Raw genomic sequence first — 19893 nt, 5'->3', positions numbered from 1 at the left:
TGTTGGTGTGGACTGGCCTTATTTAGTATAGACTATGTGGTTTGTTAGTTACATAATCCTTACAAACAGTACAGGCATCATTGTTGCTGCTGCTATGCACCAGCTAATGGGGGTCCTAATAAAACTCTAAACTCTAAACAGGCAGGAAGTAGAGAAGGTTTTCACTTCCGCATTTTAAGAAATTAACAATAAATGGAACCAAGTTTCATATTGTCGTAGCCACCATCTTCCTTACTGATGTGTCTTACATCATGCAGGAGTACTTCAGAATCAGATAATTCTATATTCTGAATGACATACTGTATTGCAATACTAAACGTTTGTGTGTCTCCCATCCAGCTGTTTACAAGACCATTTGTGCTCCTTCCGATTGGCTGAGAAGCGAGCAATTTTCTAAAGTTATTTTTGGAACGGTAGAAACTTCTGCAGTTAATGAACATGAGTGCATCCGGAAGTGAGAATGCTACCAAGGGTCTCATTGATGTAGGTTTAACACATGATAACCATATGCCTACACCAGCATCCACAAGCATCGATTACGTACTTACTGTGGCTCTTTGTGATTATCCATAAACAATATCTTGCTTGTATCAAGTGATTTGCTTAAAGCTTTTGCAGCGATTGATTGGGACAAGATTTCTTGTTCTGCAAGGAGCATAATTTGGGGAAGTCAGTGTTATTCAGTGTTTAAGGATTTTCATAAAAGTTAAATGTGCTAAAGTGCTTTTAGTAGCGTTAGAAAGCATTATATTCACATACTAATCCCAGTTAAAATTCTACTACTTTCTCAGGTACAAAAGTACGTAATGTACATAAAGTGCTACTTTTCTATGTTTGAAAACATACTTTGCATACAGAAAACAATGCTTACTGACACTAGCATCAGGAAATACTCATAGCACCTTGAATACAATACATTCCATCCAAATTTGTCTACATTCCATTCAGTGCTGTGTTAGACAGTTTCTCAAAAGTGCTTTAGTTAAGACATTACAGTGCACTGGCTTGTTGTACCATACACATTAATCTCAATATTACATTTGTGTCTGAGTGACAGAGAGAGAGAATATGACAACAAGATAACAAGCAGAAACAGAGGAAAAAGGAAATGCAGAAATACCACGTGACTGGGGGGAAATTGTGGTCCTCCTCCACGTGTTACATACTTCATGTCTTCCTCATAATGATGCCATGTGAACTGACCTCGGAATGCACACTGTGGGGGTTATTCCCGAGCACAAAATACAGACAAAGTAAGGTAAAAACTATAAAACATAAATGTACAGTATGAGCTCCTTCACACATTGCTGATGCGCACACTGAGTGGGTTGCTGTCTCTGACACGGCCACGCTCCTCACCGGTCTCCCGGTAGCTCTGCTCCAGGCGGATCTTCTCTGGGTCTCCGCTGTCGGGCGTCACCCCACTGCCGTTACCCTGCTGGTACCCGCCGTGCTGCTGGGCAGTGCCGCCAGTGGATGCTATGAAAACAGGTGTCGTCCTGGTCTTGACCACCTTGTCAAAGAAGGCGAAGTCAGCCACGTACTTGCCCGACAGCGAGAGGGAGACGACAGGCGGGAACTCGTAGCCCCAGAGGATCTCGTCGGGCAGGTAGGAGGTGCGCACCTGGACGGAGGCGGAGGTGGGCTCCACCGTGGCGCTCAGGATCACCAGCAGCTCAAAGTCGGCCAGCTCTGGGTCTGACCACCCGCCACCTGGGATAGACAGGAGGAGGGGGGGGGGGGGGGGGGGGGGGGGGGGGGTATGGACAGAGGGCAAGGAAAAACAGAGAGAGAAATGAAAGGAAGGAAAGTCAATATACACTACGCACTGCAGCCATTTTGGAATTAACTTGGGCCCCTTCCCTGTAGTAACAGAGTCAGGGTGCTGCTAATGTGCTATTGGCTCATTGGAAACATTCCGCTACACCAGTGGGTCTCAAAGTGTCCTTGAGTGGGTTCCAAATGGACCTGTGCGGGTGTGTAACTCTGAGACTTACCCCCAGAACTCTGAGAGTGTACACTATCAGAGTTCTGGGGTCCTTGAAATTAAAACGTTTGAGAACCAATGTACACTATAAATGGAACTGGAGTATCAATCGGTAACACCTGTGAAGTAAGTACAGAAGGGGCCCGGAAGTATAGTTCTTTCCATAATGGCTGCTGTGCAAGTGTCCTATACCCTATTGAGGTATGCTTTTCAACATGCAAAGCCATCAACTGCTCGGTGCGGGTACTGGCTTGTCTGGCCACTGTCTTGTGCTCGTTTGTCTCACTAGCCTCAAGGCCTCAGTACTGTCTCGGCATGCCTGCTTTTTGTCAAGTGGTGTTTTTCAGAAAAGTTGTTAAAATTAGCAACTCTAGAAATGTCATCTATTACTGGTAGTGGCAACATATATTAACTACACATTACACAAGATGTACTTCTGTTTTCATGAAAGATGATGAAGCCAGTCCACTCCAACTTGCAAACATGTTACAAGAAATTGCAGCCGTCTGGATGACCAGTTGCAGACCGGTGTCTTTGGGGAAATGGTTGCAACTTGCAAGTAGTTGCAAGTATTGCATTTGCAACAGATGAGTTGCGAATCATTGGTGTGTGGGTTAGGGTCTATTACAACATAGTAACTAATTATTACACAAGATGTACTGTTTTCAAGATGTATCATGTACTCAAAGGTTTCCACTGTAAATAACCTAAATATTTAATGCATGTTTACATACAGATTCTAAGGAAATATGTTAATTCAATAAACAAAATGTAAGTATGTGCATAGAATAACTTTTACTTTACCAATACATACATGAATATCACCTTTAAAACAGGTGCTTTTTTCACACATATGGCTTGCAGAATCGCTAATCCATACATTCAAAATTATTTGGACCTACAGAAAGTGGGACAAATCAAATATCATGCAGGTTAGCCAGGACCCCAAATTTACCATCTATAGGAGGAATAGTTGTCATAGTGAATGTTGGGAAGGTTACACCCCTAGTGCTAGAAAGCATGTGATAATATTGCAGCAGTGGTAGTTGTGTGTGTTATCAATCCCTTTACAACCCCATGCCAAAAACACACATTTCAAATTTAGCCTATACCTTTACATAGAACCGAAGCATTCTACTTCAAACTGATGATTCTCTCTTATTATTGACCCTCTCTTTTTGAAAAACGGTGGTCATGACTCTGACTATAGATGTTCTCTATTACTGGCAGTGACAACAGTGACTATACTTAAGCAAAGGTTTCCTCTGAAATAACCTAAATATGTAATACCATGATTACATGATACATAGATTCTAAGGAAATAAATATATCACAATAATGTAAGTGTGTAAGTAACGCATTCTACAAATGCAAACAGTTATCTGAAAAACACATGTTAAAGTCTAAAATGGCACTTTCCCGGATTGAATGGGTTAACATTAATTACATACAATTACATTACATGCAAAGCACCTCTATGGCTGGCAAAATAATTTGGGCCACAACCGGTACCATGTGGGAGGAATAATTCTCATTTTTGGAATGGTATACATGCACCCCTAGTGCTAAAAATATATATGTGATACTGATAGCATTGCATATAGGCCCATTAGATATTGAGTTGGAGTTGCAGTTGGAAATTGTGGTCTATGGGTTGCGCTAGCCTCAGGGAAAGGTATTGGATGGACCATCCAGCCAAACTGACTGACTGACTGACTGACTGACTGACTGACTGACTGACTGACTGACTGACTGACTGACTGACTGACTGACTGACTGACTGACTGACTGACAGACATTGCCATCTTTAGAGCCCTGTCGCTCGTGGGGTTAAAGACAAATAATTTAAGTAAGGATGGGAGAGTTGAGGACCCATGCCTCCATATCCCAACCACCATCCACCCTTACCCTTAGCAGCCCAGGCTCGTAGGGGACTGCTGTCATCAATGATGTGGTAGAAGGTGAGGGGCAGAATGAGGAAGGGGCTGTCACTTGACGTGTCCACCTGGAAGGGCACGTTCCTCTGATCCAGACGCACCGTCTCCCCTTCCTTGGTCAGGGATGACTGGAGCAGCTTCCCTGTCACCTGGAGGGTACAGAGTTAGCGGTTCATTCTTTTCTAGGCTACAAATAGTAATAAGTTATTAATGTAGCTTACTTCCCGGAAGTTCCCGCACCCTTTTGCAATGTGAATCAGAACAAGACCACTACAGGCTCCACTGACTATACTATTTACGTCTATGACCAAACATAAATGTCATTGGTTGCTATGGCAATGTGCCTCCAAAGCTCTGCTCTGTTTACATTTCTGACTAATAAAGTATTCAATAAGAAAAGAAATCTTCCTGCTACATTACCGTGTTAAAGTGTTATAGCCTACTACAACCGCATTCACAACTTCCTCAGCAACGACAACAGATTGTTAGGCAGATAATCATCATCTACTGTCACCATCAGCACCATATCATGCACATTTTTTCTTCCTCATAATTAAAAACTCTGTAGTAGTCACAGATAGTGCTAGAATTGCTACAGTCACAAAATATTATCAGAACATGCACATTTATTCCAAATTACTGAGAAATTCCAGGTAGAAATTTTATTTTGGTATTGAAGTATTTTCTTCAGCTATACCTAGATGGTTTGTAATTGTTAACACTGGCAACTCTCCATTCACTGTGAATGTGTTGAAAATGGCACATCTATGCACGGAATGTCTATGTTCACAGGCTTCTGTGTGCGGCCTAGAGGGCATCTGAGCATGTGCGGCACTACAAGTCTTACACTAAATGCATGCTGTGCATGCCTCTGTCTCTTTCCTGTAGTCTTCACTACATCCTGTTTCTGCAGAACAGGATGTGAACGGTTTGTGGTCAGAGAAGTAAATACACCTTCAACTACACTAGGCCCTTACAAGAGCGTAGATTGCTGAAAAGGTGACAAAACGTGAGACAAAAAGGATGATAAAAAATGGTTACATCTAAGGTCATGTTCCGACTCAGACAGTCTATGTGACTCCTGAGACACCATGTACGTGAAAGCCCCTCCCTTTTTTATGCGAGAATGTCCGGGAACTGAGATTACAAACAAACAGAACATACATTCAAATGCACAAATAATGCACACGCTTTTGGTCCAGCAGTTACAGGACATAAGGTCATCAGACTTCTCACACACACGCACAGCACGCACACACGTGTGCGTGCGCGCGCAAAGCAGTCATTACCTGACATCCTAGCAACAGGCTCTTGCGCATATTAGCCACTCTGATCATGAGGCAGGGACGTCCCTCCTGTGTGGACACCACAGCATGCTGGCTGAACTTCACCGTCTCACCTCGCTTCTTTGGACGAGCGACCTAGCCGAGTAAATACAGTCAGTCAGGGGCAAAACAATAAAATAAAATAAAATAAAATAGAAATTATTCAAACAACCAGACAACTCATGTTGACCATAAAATATAAATGTGACCCTATAAACACTATAAACACTATAAACTTTTGCTTAATATAAAAATGAAGATTAGTCCAACATAATTTTATGTGTGGACTGGGTTCTGATGGTTTTTATGATTAAATCCTAAGAGTGGCAGACATTCTGCCAAACCAAATAACAAATAAAGAGGCATTTCAGACTAAATATGAGCTTGGATATGAGTTGAATACAGAACACCTGTAGAATACCAGCAGCACTCCAGGAACCATATAGTATACCACTGAATTACACTTAACAGATGGGATACATTTATTGGGTGTCACACCACAGCAGGATTGCCTCTGCACACCTTGGCCAAGAAGGTCCCAGTGATGAAGATCTCCAACAGCATGGTGATGACGAGCTGGATGATGAGCAAGATGATGGCAGCGGGACACTCCTCCGTGATGCAGCGGAAGCCGTAGCCGATGGTGGTCTGGGTCTCCAGGGAGAACAGGAAGGCCCCTGTCAGGGTCTGCATCTGCATCACGCATGGTGTGTGGTTGGAAGGAGGGTCGAACTCTGGGAGGACAGCAGGGTTAAGTTATAACTTGTCACGTCAATTGTCCTCACCTCCATTAACTGACATACATGTGCAATAGAAGCCATATTGCCCTCGCATTGTGATCGGATCAGCCAGGCCACCTTGCAAGATTGGACAAACTGGTATTGTGTTCAGAACTCTAAATAGTCCAGATGCACTTTCCATGAATATGCATACATTGAAAACACAACAAACCAGCCCTTATTCATTCCTAGTCCCAGAACATTAACACAATGTTTGCCAACTTTGCCAGCAGTGAAGTCATGTCAACGCTATAATAAAGTGCAGAATTTTTTTATGTATTCTGTGTGTGTGTGTGTGTGTGTGTGTGTGCGTGCGTGCGTGCGTGCGTGCGTGCGTGCGTGCGTGCGTGCGTGCGTGCGTGCGTGCGTGCGTGCGTGCGTGCGTGCGTGCGTGCGTGCGTGCGTGCGTATAGGTAGGTATTAGTCAATAGTCAAAAGTATTTTCCCCCTCACCACAGCATCACTTCCTTCAGTTATACCACATAGAACAAGACTCATTTCACACCCACCCACACTTATTTATTTTGTTAGTTTAGACTACACTGTTTGTCTGACTGAATACATGATATACTGTAGTTATAGAAAGCAGATAGCAATATTATTGTAATGAGTAAATAATGTGCAGCATAATAACACACCATCTAACCCTAACATCACTTATTTTCTTTTTGTGAACTGTTCATTTTTCTAGTCAATCTATGCGAATTCCAATGCCAATGTGTAGTCCCACAAGATTTCTATGCAAGTGAACAACTCACATCCATCCACAACTACTAATAATGCTAGTAAATAAATAATAATGCTAATAAATCACCTTTAAATAACAGTGGATGTCAAAATCACCAAGTCCCTCTCTGTCACCCTTCACCTTCTCCTGACTGGTAAATGGTGCATTTATATAGCGCCTTTATCCAAGGCGCTTTACATAGATTGTGCATTACATTCACCCATTCACACACACATTCATACACTGATGGCGGCGGAAGCCATGCAAGGTACCAACCAGCACATCGGGAGCAATTTGGGGTTCAGTGTCTTGCCCAAGGACACTTCGAACCGCCGACCCATGGATCATTGGACGACCTGCTCTACCTCCTGAGCCACAGCCGCCCGACTGTTGTGTGTGGCATCATTCATAAATTATTAATGTCTGTGAAGCAGTCTCTCCCTCTCTCTCTCTCTCTCTCTCTCTCTCTCTCTCTCCCCCACATCAACTGAACTATGCTTCACTACTCCTATACTACTCTTGTGCGCCATCTAGGCCTACAGCTGAGCATTGCTGAGCCCCACTGTGAACTGCTGATGTAGCCAAAGTGATCTATTCTGTAGCATAGATATAGATACTGTACCTCATTGGCCGCTGATGTTCATTGGAGCGATGCTTCAACACCGCCGCCATATGGGCAGCGACAAGCCATGTATCCTAATGTATGTATGCCCTATGTACATGTCTATTGAAGCAGAAGGTCTCTCCACTATTAAACTGCACTAGAAACGTCTACAGGTTGGGACAACTGAGAGGGATAGTGTGTTCCTCCTCTTTTACCCCGTCCCTGTGAAACCTCTCACTGTCGAATGAGAAGAAGTGGTTTACACAGTGACGGGGACTATAAACACTTGGGTTTTGACTTTTGGGAGATTGGGGGGAATTGCCAAGAACGGCAGAATTGGGAGAAAATGAAATGAAAGAAAAAAGTATGACGAAATCTCCTGTATCCTCTGTCGCTCACCCAACAGGTCTCCGTGGACCAGCGCGACCAGGTACCAGAGCATCCCGAACAGGAACCAGGTTCCTGTGAAGGTGAGGGTGAACAGGAAGAACTTGTAACGCCACTGCATGTCCAAGAAGGTCGTCCACAGGTCACGCATGTACAGCCCGGTCCGGCCGCTGATGTGCTCGATGCGCACGTTGCTCCGCCCATCCTTGGACAGGACACGCCTCCTCTTCCTCAGGGTCCCGCCGCCGCCAGATGCGCCCCCTCCCAGCAGGGGCTTCAAAACGTCCGTCTGTGTCTGGGAATGGCACACCTTCTGGGAGGAGGAGCTACGAGAGGAAGGGGGTGTGGCAGATGTCATCTGTGACGGCACAAAGGTAGTGAGATGTTAGTTATACAGTATAGTCTACATATTTGTATTGTTAACCAGCTAGCATTATTAATATCACTTCAAACCGCTGTAAGTTAATTATGTTGTAAAATATATATCCAGCTAAAATAGAAATCATTGCTGTCGGGAAGAACCTTGTATATCAATACATTAATACCTTAACACCCTACTTTGTCATACAGTGTCACACAAAAGTAGCAAAAATAGCAAATCTACAAGATTTGATTTTGAATCCTGAAAACTTAGTAACAGTTTGGGATATTTGACATTTCCACCCGACAGCAACAAAATGTTAAGCTTCAAATCATAATTGTAGAAGACAACAGTATTTAAGCATCATACCGGTAGTGTGACATGTTTAGCCCATTCACTACAACTCACAGTTGCACAGACATTACTGCTGGTATTCCAAAGCATACCATGGGCATGGATGTCAATGGCCAATGGAGGTCATTCATTTCAGTATGATATGAAAATCAACTTGCAAAGAATGGAAACTTTCTTGAGATAGTAAACACACGTTTTTACAGCACCATTTCTTGTGTGTGTTTCCTGACTTTGTATGAATGCAAACAATCACAAAAACTAAAACATTAATGGAAATAAATGGACTATGTTACGTTGGCTGTACTGTAGGCTATGTCTGCAGATGTGAGTAGACAATGACATGCATTGACACCGGTACAATCTTTTAATCACACCAAGTGAAATTGCAGTGTCAAAAGGAGATTTGTTTTCCTTTGGACAATGCAAGCACGCGCGCACACGCACACACACACACACACACACACACATGCACAAACGCACATGCACACGCGCACACGCGTGCACACACACACACACACACACACACACACACACACACACACACACACACACACACACACACACAAAACAAGGTCAAATTACAAAATATTAGCTCACACAGCACTTTAGCATTGAGTACCACCAAACCACACAAAGGTACAATAACACGTGACACTCTCACTTACGTCCATCAAAGCACGTAGGCCAGGTGAGTACGGCAGAGTGAGAAGGAGAGAGAAGAGGATGAGCCGTAAAGGCGGAGATAAGAGAAAGGCGAGGGGAGAGATAGAGGTGCAACATTACAGGGAAGATGTACATTGTCCTGACAAACAATTGACACAGGGCCTCATTTAGGAGTCCGGAGAAAGGCCGAAACTTGAACGAGTCAATTAAGGGAGAAATCTCCGTCCCAAAACTAGCCGGTTTATCTAGATGAAGTAAAGAAAAGACATTACTGTGTGGATTGCAACCATCGAGGCCTTTAGTGGACAAAGAGTGAACTTCTGACTGGAAACAGGAGACGGTGGTAAGAGTTTGCTAGGAAGAGGGCCAACGCTTGGCTATCTGGAGAGAGGTGCCCTGTTCCTGCCTTCTGTTTCTCACTCTTATACTCTTATATTTCTTTACAGAGTTTCTGTCTGTTTCCCCTGCTGAATGTTGTGTTGTTTCACGCCCTGCATTTTCCTCTGAATGGCTTGCTCTCATGCTTACGATATAAACACCGGCTCATTAAAAGATTATTCTCCCCCCCCCCCCCCCATACACACACACACACACCCACACACACACCCACACACACACACACACACACACACACACACACACACACAGTCACACACACAGTACACAATTGAAGTGCAAAATACAAAACAATAAATAGAAACACTGATCAAGGCTTATGTAAGTAATTAACCTTGATTTAATCCCACTTGTGCCGCTATGCAAGGTTGGGCCCCCTTGGACATCTCACAATTACCGTACAATGACAGCATTGAAACTCTGGCTTTCCCTCGGTGCGTTCCCTCTCACCCAATAATCACACTCACACACATGCTGTACATCCTGAAAACACACACGCACACGCACACACACACACACACACACACACACACACACACACACACACACACACACACACACACACACACACACACACACACACACACACACACACACACACACACACACATCCATATGTTCTCGGCCATACGTCACGCTCTCACAGCACGCAAGCTCTGTCCCACATTAAACAATACAAGAGGATACAAAAGACGACTGACCTCTCCAACAGGATGTATTCCATCTCCATGGCAACACATCAAGTTATGGCTCCTGTGATACGGTGACACTGAGGCGGACCCGGTCACCGAAATCAAAACTTTTACTCGTCTTTACAAACTACAAAGGAGTGTTGTTATCCAGATCTCTCTCTCTCTCTCTCTCTCTCTCTCTCTCTCTCTCTCTCTCTCTCTTTCTCCTCACTCTCTCTTTCTCTCTATCCATTTCACTCTGTCTCTCTTTCTCTCTCACTCTCTCTCTCTCTGTACATAGGAATGCTTTGTTTGGGGGCCGAGATGAAAGAAACAAAAGACACCATTGACAAAACCAACTCTGTCCGTGTGTGAGTGTGTGATGGTGTGTACATACATGTACGTGTGTGTGTGTGGTGTGTGTGTGTGTGTGTGTGTGTGTGTGTGTGTGTGTGTGTGTGTGTGTGTGTGTGTGTGTGTGTGTGCGCGTGCATGCACCTGCGCACGTGAATGAGTGAGAGATAACGTGATTCTGTGTGAATATGTGTGTGTGTGTGTGTGTGTGTGTGTGTGTGTGTGTGTGTGTGTGTGTGTGTGTGTGTGTGTGTGTGTGTGTGTGTGTGAGTGAGTGAGTGAGTGAGTGAGTGAGTGAGTGAGTGAGTGAGTGAGTGAGTGAGTGAGTGAGTGAGTGAGTGAGTGAGAGAGAAGAGAGAGAGAGAGAGAGAGAGAGAGAGAGAGAGAGAGAGAGAGAGAGAGAGAGAGAGAGAGAGAGAGAGAGATGATTGAAAGACGAAGAAAGAGAGAGATCTGTGACAAAAGATCCTCATTAGCATTCTAGTGTGGAGTAATCCCCCACCAGCTCTCTCTCTCTCTCTCTCTCTCTCTCTCTCTCTCTCTCTCTCTCTCTCTCTCTCTCTCTTGCTCTCACTCAGGGGTCATCGCCATGTTGGCTTGTGGTGGACATTTTTGTCAACATTCCATTTTTGCCATGGACATACAAAATTAGTGGACAATATATTACCAGAACCACATAAATAGATAGCCCTGAATGACCATAACAGGTCTGTAACTATGAGAGTGTTCAAATGGAATCAGAGTTAACGGGGTCTTTGTGAATAAAACATTTGAGAACAACTAGTACTAGTGGACTCCTAATGTGCCATAGTGTGGTTAAAAATAGGCCAGTAAATCAGTATCATTCATATTCTAAATGGATTAAGAAAACCTGGAGACTTGACATTCAGTAAGTGGGTGTTATGATCAAAATAAGAACATTATAATGGTGTGTAAATCAAAAAATCAAAAGTTTGCCACGGACAAGACTAAGTCTGACGGACATATTGGTGAGTCCTACTCTCACTCTCTCCCTCGCTCCCTCACTCACTTTCTCAATCTGTGTCCCTCTCGCGCTCGCCCTGTGCCATCTCTGTGTGTGTGTGTGTGTGCGTGCGTGTGTGCGTGCGTGCGTGCGTGCGTGCGTGCGTGCGTGCATGCACAAGTGTGATTGCATTCTCATATCTCTCCCTCCAATTCCCGTAAATCATTGACTATCCCTCTCACAAATGTAACAAGTTACGAGCAATAACTATTATCATTATATGTCCCTTGCACACACTAAAAACTCTTGTCACTCTATGTGATCACATGATTCCTGATCATATTAACTTATAGACTTTATGTACTTCAACAACAACAATGTATGGCACTGTATGTTAAGTGCCTCTTAACAATAGTTAACCACTTAAATCTTCAACTATTAAAACGGACCTGTACTTGGACTGCTTCTTTCCCTCGACACCAAATCTATGAGCAATGTGAGCTTGTACGTCTGCTATTTTTGGCTAATGTTCCCTGCAGTAAAAGAATGATGGTGTTTCAAGGGGAAAATGCAGATGCTGGAGTGATACAGGGTAAGAGTAAGAGGTTTGTATTTTTTAGTCTGTTTTACGTGTGATTTTCTTGTAGGGTCTTTCTCTTATTTTTTAAGAGTTTGTTTGGGTTTGCTTTTTGACGTTTTCATTTCAGTTTTTGTCTTTCCAATAGGTTGTATTTTTGTCTATCGTGTCTAGTTATGGTTTTGTATTGGTTAAAGTCTGGTTTAACACAGCTTTGCCGTTCCATTACGGATTTGATCACTTTCACCACTGCCTTTCTTGTAACTGGGGTTATGTAACATAGATCTAGTGACTAGTAACCCTAACCCACATCTACTCAACTGAGCTTCACAGTTCACAGATACTGGAACTCCTAGATTACACAGGAGTTCACACATTACACACAGGAGTTTAAAGCTGACCATTGCTGCCCCCATCTGACTCATATTATGAACTGCTTACTGTATATTATACTTACTTAAAAATACTATTAGTGACAGTGATTTGGTTCACAAATGTCATTCCGCCATAAGCTACGTACGTACCTTTGACGGTGAATTCTACCGGCTGCAAACTCAGCTGCTCTCCAGGTGCATGCTGAATATCAGTGAATGCTGCTCATATATTTGAGTTCCCCATATAGTTTCTGTGAAGTTTACATAAATTGCAGACAAGGATTTAAGTTGTTGTTACTGTTGAAGTGAAACATACAGTCTATCTCATACTTGGTCTAAAGTGATGAATTTCTTGGTTGCAAATTCTAAAACATCAGAAGCTTAATAGTTGTATTAAGAGGAAAAAAATGAAAGAAAGAAAATATATAGAGGAGATCTTTTCTACCTGCCATATGGTAACTCCTCTGCTGGTTGGCTTGATCAGACTGATTATGATGGGGGATGCCGAATTCACACTGGACTCTTAGTAGTGTTTGGTCTTAGATGCCTATTTTAGATTATTCTTATTATAATTTTGTTATTTTTATTGATGTCTCTTTTTCTTGCCTGTTTATGAGAGCTGCTGTAACACTTACATTTCCCCTCTGGCCTGAATAATATACCTATACCTGTACCTACCTACCTAATATATTAAATGTTATGTTATGTTGTGATTTCCTCATATAGTCTCATTCATTCCACATCAAAAAGCCAATAACAGACCATATGACATTACATATAATAGACAGATTACAGTGGCCACTCTTAGTCTTAGCTGAAATACAATACACCTGTTAAAGATTGTTTCCTCTAGCCAGTAGCCACTGAATTATATTAGACTTCTTAAGAAATTGCGGAAACTACAGACATGCACATATATTACAATTACAGGCTACAATGTGACATTAATTGCATGATGCACACATATACTGTATACAATGTGACATTAATTGCTGAAAAGGAAAAACCGTTGCTTACCTTTCAGCTGGGTTTGTAAACAGTGCCTCGTGCAGGAATGGCTAGAAAGCTGGGTCTTCAATTACCTCTCATAAGAATGAGGCGATTGTGGCATGCACATGGCATGGTCACCATATACCCATGCTCAAAATTGTGATTAGCTTCAAAGTTCAAACGCTTGCGTTCCTCATCATCATCATCACTGATGCACCGCTGGGGAGAATTGTGGGGACTGTCATTGCTTGGGCTCCCGGTTTTAACCCGAAGCCCACACTGCTGCTGGCAAAGTCTCCCTGGAGGAAGGACAAGAGTTGGCTATAAGAGGAGGCCCCTCACTGCCATTCTGCTCGTGCCGTGCGCACAGTCGCTGCAATTACTGTAATGATCACTCCTCCCAGGGTAGAGTCAACATTAGAAAGAGTTATCTCTGAAATATTGAACAGCTTCTTTTAAGAATAGACCCCCCCCCCCCCCCACACACACACACACACACACACACACACACACACACACACACAAAGAAGAAATAACAAACTTGTATCCTTATGTAACAGACAAGACATAATTGTATGCCAGCTTGACATACAGCACAAATGCATTCATGCACAGGGGGCCACACATGCAAAAAGACGCCCCACCACACACACGCGCACACGCACACACACACACACACACACACACACACACACACACACACACACACACACACACACACACACACACACACACACACACACACGCACACGCACACGCACACACACACACACACACACACACACACACACACACCACAAACACAGCACTAGATGCACGCTTATTCTGGGGTACCCATGGTGCTCCCTATTCACAACTATTGTGTGTTCTGTTAACAGCGGCCAAGAGTGTCCCGTCCGTACAGAGTGTCCCGTTTAGGCTCAAACGTAGAGGGGCGTCCGTGAGGTGAATACAGCCCCTGTTCTGGCTCATGGGAGGGTGACAAAGCATGATTTCACTGAGAAAGCGAGAGGTGGAGGGGGGTCGACAGGGACCACTGCTCGAATCTGTCCAGTGCAACACTCAAGAACACTTTCCTTTTCAAAATGAGGTTGATGAAAGGACAATATATATTATGCACCATAACCAAAGGGCCCATCAGGACATCCTTGACTAACAACCCAATCCATTCAGCTGTGAACATCACATCAGTTCTCTTTCACTGTGAGGTCCTCCATCTAGACTACATTTGGAGAGATGATGTTTATAAAATGATTGCTTTTTAGAAGAAAAAGGTCCTTCTGCACACCTACAGTGGACAGGTGCGTCGGATAACTGGAAATGGAGAAGTAGAGAAAAAGGATCCCGCACACTGTCTTCACTTACAGAATTAGATTTATTGAGCAACATTTCGGTCTTCATCAGGCCTGAACATGAAGGTCTGAACGACCGATAAATCGAATTATATAAGTGAAGACAGTGTGCGGGATCCTTTTTTCTCCTTTTCTCTATAAAATGTTTGAATGTGTATTATATACACATACATACATATATATATGTATATCATGTGTTACCTTCAAGTCATTCAAATACATTTCCTTGCAGAATCCTGTGCAATACTAATTGTAGAACACAGCATATTCCTGTAGGTTATGTTGGGTTTCCTTTTTGTTATCAGGAGATCTTCTATGATGTGGAAATTGACTGATCTACCTTTGGAAAACAAAAATGATTTCATCAATCTATGTACAGTACGTACGGTATGTGTACAATCTATTTTTATATCACTGTCTGCCTTTACACCAGATTTGTGGTCCTATTGTAGTCTAATAACACCTCTACCAAGTGTGCCTGTAAAACAAAAATGCCCAGTTAATTTGACAAAGTTCTGTCTTCAACATTTTGTGTGACTTTCATTTTTGTACTTGCACATTCCTGTGCTTTGGTGATCGTTGCCTAGTTTAATGATTCTTCCCAGGAGAGAGTCACAGTGAGTGATTTATTGGGTGTCTGGCTGGCTATTCGTTTTGATTAATAGCCTTAATCCCAAATTATGTTAATATGGTATAAGCAAACTAACATGGGTGCTAATGAAACAAACCTTTTGACTGATCCACTGCTAAACACACCGACCCCGCTGAGCATGTGACGACATCAGACACAATTATTAGGCTAAATCGGATATTAGAGAGAAGGGATGAAAAGGAGGCGTGTGTGTGTGTGTGTGTGTGTGTGTAATGGTTAGTCACTGCGCTTGGCTCACAGCAACGGTGATGGTGGCTTTACCTCCGTTTTATTCATCCTCAGAAACCCCCCTCCTCTCTCCCCTCTGCTCTTTTATTTGCTTTTCTTTTCGGTTTTCTTTTAAGCTCCGTGCAGAATCCCTTCCTTCCTCTGTGTGGTATCCTGGATGATGTGAGAATATGTTGACACAGGGTTAGTCAAAGGGAGTTCAAAGCACAGAGGGGTTCGTCTGCATTCATCTAATTTATATACAGCAGTTGTTTCCAAACTTTTTAGCTTGACCCAAATGAGAACTTTGATGACTCTCCGGGACTCAAACCAGTGAAAATAGCAGATCTCCAAGTGATGCAACATGTGACCTTGTAGATCCGATTTTAGATCCGATTTTTTGTTTTGTGTGTTAATGACGTTTGATTCGTGAAACGTTAACATTAAATTACATTTGAGCAGATGAGTGTGCGGGTTTACTCTTCATACAATTACATTTTCCCAGATTGCTCTCTTCATACTTCCCAACCCGTATTCTATTAGTCCAGGGGTTCCCAAACTGTGGTGCGTGCACCCCCTGTGGTGCGCAAAGCGCCCTCTGGGGGGTGTGTGACATAAAAAGGCTAATGGTGGTGCTATGGTAATATATTAAATATATGAACATATCTGCCAATATATGGCAAGTATATAGTAACAGAATATATGCTGCATACATGCCATATATGTGCATATGGATATATGACATATGTCTCGTATATAGCTTATATACGATAAAAATGGGATAAACTAGTAACAAAAAGATGTCACCCATCTCCCTACATTACATTATTATCCAAAACTTTAACCCATTGTAATAGGGTCTATGCACAGCAACCATATTGGAAAGAAATTGGGCATCTTCCTTCACAGGTCTTAGCAATGAAAGGCTCTGTCCTAATTAGTGTAGCACAGTGGCTCAAACTTCTTCATTTCAAGGATCCACTCTGAGTGTAGAAATGGAACCAAATGGACCCGTAAGGGTCCACAAAGTTACCCACCCACAAAGGTGCCATTTGGAACCACCTCAAGAAACCATGAGTCTCTGGACCTAACTTTTGAGACCCATGGTGTAGCGTTTCCAGTGAGCCAACATGCACAATGTCAGCACCCCTACTCTGATTGTCCAGTCCAGAATCAAGCCTTCATTAGTATCGTTGGTAACACCTGTGAAGGAAGTAAGAAAATAAGGAATAGGCCCAATTTCTTTACAATATGGCTACTGAGCCTAACACAACAGCACATACATACACGCTGGCTGGTAAGGACAGGAGGAATGGTTTCGGTTTAGTCGAGTGAGTCTGGCAGCTTTATAGTCCAGTCCATAACCACAGGAGCCAATCACCTGGTTCAGCACACACTCTCACACAATCAGTGGCCACTCACACTGACACCACTCATCACCCTCAATCACACTACTGACGGGAAAGGACAAGTGTAGAGGCAAAACAGCACACACCACAACAGAAAATACACGTAGCCTATACTGTGTAGAGTGTAGACTGTAGAGGGTGATTCACTTTGAATGTCACCATGATGAGGCCTGACAGTAATGTCTGATGTCTCAAGCTGAGAACGGAATAGTATGCGGCCAGGGAATGAGAGATTGATCAATTAAATCAGCATTGTCACATATCAATAAATCAGTGTATTGCATTCATTTACTTTCCAATAAACGTACGGTATCATCATTATAGTCATTTTTTGTGACGTTTGCTTTTCTACTAAAATACATGTAACACTTCAGTCACTAGATGGCGACAGATACTGTGTGTGTGTGTGTGTGTGTGTGTGTGTGTGTGTGTGTGTGTGTGTGTGTGTGTGTGTGTGTGTGTGTGTGTGTGTGTGTGTGTGTGTGTGTGTGTGTGTGCGTGCGTGCGTGCGTGCGTGTGTGTGTGTGTGTGTGTGTGTGTGGGCAGTGCCAGTCCACTGGAGAGCAGTTTATCTAAACTTGACTCCACAGACAAGCCAAGGTATCCAGAATCCAGATGTTTAAGCTTCCAAGTAGGCATATCAACAATAGTAGCCTAATAATAGGCTAGTAGTAAATGAAAATCAGAGTGAAAACATTATAGTTTATTAGTTTAATGTGCAACATTGGTTTAACAGTAAATAAACTACAGCAGTGGTTTTCAACTGATTATGAACCAGGGACCACCACCCTGACTGAGAATCAACCTGGGGACCACCACCCTGACTGAGAATCAACCTGGGGACCACCACCCTGACTGAGAATTAACCTGGGGACCATTGTTGTGTTGGGAGGGGGGGATATGGTCGTGGTGTGGGGGAAAGAAATTAACCTTCCATATTAAACTCATGTTGCTGTTCATTGTAACTTATTCTATGAGTAAGCAGACACTTGCGATTGATTATGGGCACATTATGGGCAATCCGGTATGGTTTCCCTTGAGATTCTAACTCACTTTTCTGTGGAAGTTCTTGACATCAGACTTCCCAAACTGACAACATCGACATCATTTGTCACCAGATCATTTACTGCATTGTTTCTCAACTTGTGGTCAATACAATAAATTCAAATACGAATCTTCACTTTCCTACATTACTAAATGCATGGTCAGGGACCACATGCAACACCTTCACGGACCACCAGTGGTCCAGGGACCACTTGTTGAAAACCCATGAACTACAGTATAAGTATATACACAGGGTATCTGCACATTTCTAAAGTGACAATTTTAGCGCCCCTCAAAAATACTTAAGATCTTGTTATACCGACGCCTTGCAGTGCAAAAGTGGCCAATGCTGAACATGATCAAGTGCACTCAGGTTCACATCACAAAAAACAAACAATGTCACCTACCCGGTGCAGTATGTACCTGAGGTTAGGTGTGTGAGCATAGTACATAATGTGGACGTTAGGGTGCAAGAATAATAAAATTGGTTGGTTTTGGAAACCAAAACGGTTCCTTTTAATTATTGTTAAAAAAAACACACTCGTGTGAAATGAGGGATGCTCTTATCATCATACCTCATCATTTTGGCCAATCACAATTTGTGTTCTCACTTTTGTCTTCAATGTTTGGGATTACACACTTTTGTCTTTGTGTTTACACACTTTTGTCTTCAATGTTTGTATTTACAAACATTTACACTTCCAATAGCCTTTCCAGATTTGTTTTATTATTATTTTCATAAAGTGGTTAAAATGAATGTGATGCTGAATTAAGGTTCTCAAACTGAGAACCAAAATCTGCACTTTTTTCTCAAGAAAAAGGTGCAAGTGAACAAATTTGAACTACAAAAGGAAAGCTGGATATTGGCTTACACACTAGTAAGTAGTAACTTCACACCTTTTAAAGTAGGCTACCCCTAGGCTTATATAGGCTATGTTGTGTGTCTTTCTTGTGCCAGAGGCACAGTACATGTATGCCTTTTTGTAGGCCTACTTAAAACTTGAATGGGGACTTAAATACTGGTATTTATTTCAAAAACTACAATGGATGTACAGTGTCACTTCAGACTACTGATGCTTTTGTGGAGGCATATGAGAGTGCAGGACTGGAAGTCAATGTTGGAAAGACAAAAATCCTGGCGCAAGCCCACCCTGCGCATCCTCTCCAGCCTTTTGACGTATCCATCCATGGCTACTCGGTAGAGCAGGTTCCCAGATTTTGCTACCTCGGGTCTATGATCAACAACGCCAACGACCCTAGCGAGGATATCAATAACAGGACTCGCTCTGCCCATCAAGCCTACGGCAAGCTCTACCACTGTGTCTTTTCACAACATGGCCTGTCCGCACAAACCAAGATCGGTGTCTACAGAGCTGTTGTGATTCCAACCCTTCTCTACGGGTCAGAGTCAGAGAGCTGGACCCTCTATCGGAAAAACATCAGGACCCTGGAGAGGTTTCACCAGCAAAAGCTGCGGGCAATCATGGGAATTGGCTGGGAAGAACGCATCACCAACAATGATGTTCTAACCCGTGCCGGCCTCCCAAGCGTGGAAGCGATCATCGCCAAGAACCAGCTGCGCTTCCTCGGTCACTTATATCGAAAGGAAGACTCATCCCTCCCCAAACAGACTCTGTTTGGTGAATTGGCCCATGGTTCTAGGCTGCTAGGGGGACCCAAGAGACGGCTGAAAGACCAGTTTAAACAGCTACTCAAAAAGACCAGGATCCCTGTGGACAGCCGGGAGGCCCTGGCAGTGGATCGCCCAGTGTGGCACAA

At 43.1% G+C, this 19893-nt stretch overlaps 1 protein-coding gene across 3 annotated transcripts; it reads right to left on the bottom strand.

The window, feature by feature from the left end:
- Positions 1 to 659: 659 nt before the first annotated feature.
- On the bottom strand, positions 660 to 17021 carry LOC306943255 (ATP-sensitive inward rectifier potassium channel 10-like). 3 transcript variants are annotated; one of them, XM_079529482.1, is made up of 9 exons: positions 16949 to 17021; positions 15716 to 15835; positions 13478 to 13749; positions 12611 to 12711; positions 7759 to 8104; positions 5772 to 5983; positions 5214 to 5345; positions 3896 to 4073; positions 660 to 1713 (listed from the first exon to the last, which is right to left on the bottom strand). In XM_079529482.1, exons 5-9 carry the CDS (start codon positions 8102 to 8104, stop codon positions 1298 to 1300), a joined length of 1284 nt encoding a protein of 427 aa, XP_079385608.1. In that variant the 5' UTR covers positions 12611 to 12711; positions 13478 to 13749; positions 15716 to 15835; positions 16949 to 17021; the 3' UTR covers positions 660 to 1297. The 3 variants fall into 3 exon arrangements, with proteins under 3 accessions (XP_079385608.1, XP_079385610.1, XP_079385609.1); XM_079529484.1 differs by having other exon boundaries at positions 7759 to 8072; positions 16949 to 17014; XM_079529483.1 differs by lacking the exon at positions 12611 to 12711.
- Positions 17022 to 19893: the final 2872 nt, after the last annotated feature.

The sequence above is a fragment of the Electrona antarctica genome (assembly GCF_951216825.1).
Source record: "Electrona antarctica genome assembly, chromosome: 19".
NCBI lineage: Eukaryota > Metazoa > Chordata > Actinopteri > Myctophiformes > Myctophidae > Electrona > Electrona antarctica.
Note: the sequence above shows the minus strand (reverse complement) of the source record. Positions and strands in the feature narration are given on the sequence as shown.